Genomic DNA, 1958 nt, shown 5'->3' with positions numbered 1-1958 from the left:
TGCGTGGTGTCCCAAAATAGAGATATGAAAAATCAATTTTTTAAAAAAAGAGGAAGGAGCTAGAGATGCATTGCTTTCTGCTCTCTTCGTTAGAAACTCGAATATTCATTCTTGGCAAATTTCAAAATTAGAAATGAAGTTTTTCAACTGAGGGCACAGCTGAACAGAAAAATTAAATTTTGTCAGACCATTTCAATTAGAATATTTGCAAGAGTGGCTCTTAAACTGTTAGCATTGTCTTGTAAATTATTGTTATTGGGACATTTACAATTACAGCATTTTTTTCTAATTTAGCAGAGACATTTATAGACGAACATTTCGTAAATAATTTTTAGCGTAACTCTTTGTAAAATTTTGAGCTTTTTTTTAGTTTTCGACCTTTAGTATTTCATGAAATTCATTTAGTCAAAGAAGCTGTAAAGATTAAGGAATTAAAATGACCGTTAAACATATTCGCAAGTTGAAGATACATATCAATTCTCGGTAGAACATCGAATATCAGATTCGTTATTGGATTGATTACTTTCCACTGCTGTTTACTGTATGTGCTTTCTGTAAAACAGTTCAAGAACTAATTGTTTCAGTTCACCTAAATTCAGATTCAAGTGACATAAATTTAGTTCGGATTTAAATTTGAATTAAGTTCAGATTAAAGATTTGTTGTTGTCTTATTGTAAGCTATACAGTAAAAACTGTCATTCCATATCAAATGTACTTTCAGTGAAGATTTTGCTTAAAATTCGAAATCATTTATAGACTCTTTCCGAGTTCAAAAATTGTTCTAAATGGTTTTAATTTGTCATTTGGACATAACTCTGAATTGGACTTTTCAAATCGAAAATGAATTTTAGGAAGAAAAATGCAGTTTTTTTTGTCATACTGAGTTATAAAAAAGTAATTTTACTCTGTAAAAAACTACTGATTTTAATTTGAGATATTACTCATTAGTCAAGCAGAAAAAGTATTTTCAACAAGCAAATTGGTTTATAGAAAAAAATGTGATCACTACAAGAAAGAAAAATGAATCGAGATAAAAAACGCTGAAGGAATAATAGAACTGCTTTAGAAAAACAAATTGCTACATTGAACATTTTTTTATTCAAGTAAATTAAGTTAAAAAAAATTTTCTCCTAGAAAAGCTTTGATTATTCTGAATTTGGTAGTACTACTTCATTTTTATCATCCAAAGCATTTCAACTTTTGGTTAGCTTTGAAGCATTCATTTTGCTGCTTGATAAGAGGACATATTATCGAGATTCTACAAGTCCGAAATAATAAAAATATTCATAACATCGAAGAAGCTGGAATATTTAACAGTTACTGTTCAAGCAAACCACGCTGGACACTTTCCTTCCTGTTGCATCTCTTCTTCGGAAATCACTGACTTCTCTGCTTTTGGTAGTACAACAGCATTTTTATTATCAGGAGGGTCGCAGGTTTCATTTAACTCAGAGGCTTTTATTTCACTGGTTGATGAAGAAGATAGAGTGCTGTCTTTTTTCATTAACACGCTTTCCCCTTTAGATCCATTTTGTAAATTGCTATCTTCTAGATAACTTGTATCTTTTGACTTATAATTAATAATTTCTGTTTCAGTAAAACATCCACTCAGTAGTTCTTTTTCGGCAACGGAAGTGACAGGCACCTCATTGGTTTCTTTCCTTTCGAAATACTTTCCTTCTATTTCAATTTCATCAGGTGGTATTAATCCTTCTTTTTGAAGTATTCTCAAAGCCATGTGTTCAAAAACCTAAAATAAACTAATATATAAGAAATTAAAATTGTTAAAAATGTTGTTTTAAACAAAACTTCTAAAATTGTTTGAACCCTATTTCCCCTTCCAGATAAACATTTAAAAATAATTGCAATTAATACATCAGATTTTCAATCAGGGTGGGTTTTTACGAAACAATTTTAACGTTAATTATAACCAAATAGCAACACAACATGTAAACTGT

The 1958-nt window shown here is 29.7% G+C and overlaps 1 protein-coding gene across 3 annotated transcripts in view; it reads right to left on the bottom strand.

Moving 5' to 3' along the window:
- Nucleotides 1–1084: 1084 nt before the first annotated feature.
- Nucleotides 1085–1958, bottom strand: part of LOC107441228 (uncharacterized) — an 18345-nt gene continuing 17471 nt past the window's right edge. For all 3 annotated transcript variants that reach the window (XM_087157288.1, XM_087157287.1, XM_087157286.1), the window contains one exon: nt 1085–1750. In XM_087157288.1, the coding sequence (XP_087013414.1) occupies nt 1325–1750 (426 nt within the window). In that variant the 3' untranslated portion in view covers nt 1085–1324. The remainder of the gene's footprint in view (nt 1751–1958) is intronic.

The sequence above is a fragment of the Parasteatoda tepidariorum genome, chromosome 2 (genome assembly GCF_982258835.1).
Source record: "Parasteatoda tepidariorum strain Cologne lab strain chromosome 2, Ptep-v5.0, whole genome shotgun sequence".
In the NCBI taxonomy this organism is placed as follows: domain Eukaryota; kingdom Metazoa; phylum Arthropoda; class Arachnida; order Araneae; family Theridiidae; genus Parasteatoda; species Parasteatoda tepidariorum.
The sequence above is the reverse complement of the archived record's forward strand: the minus strand, read 5'-3'. Positions and strand labels throughout refer to the sequence as shown.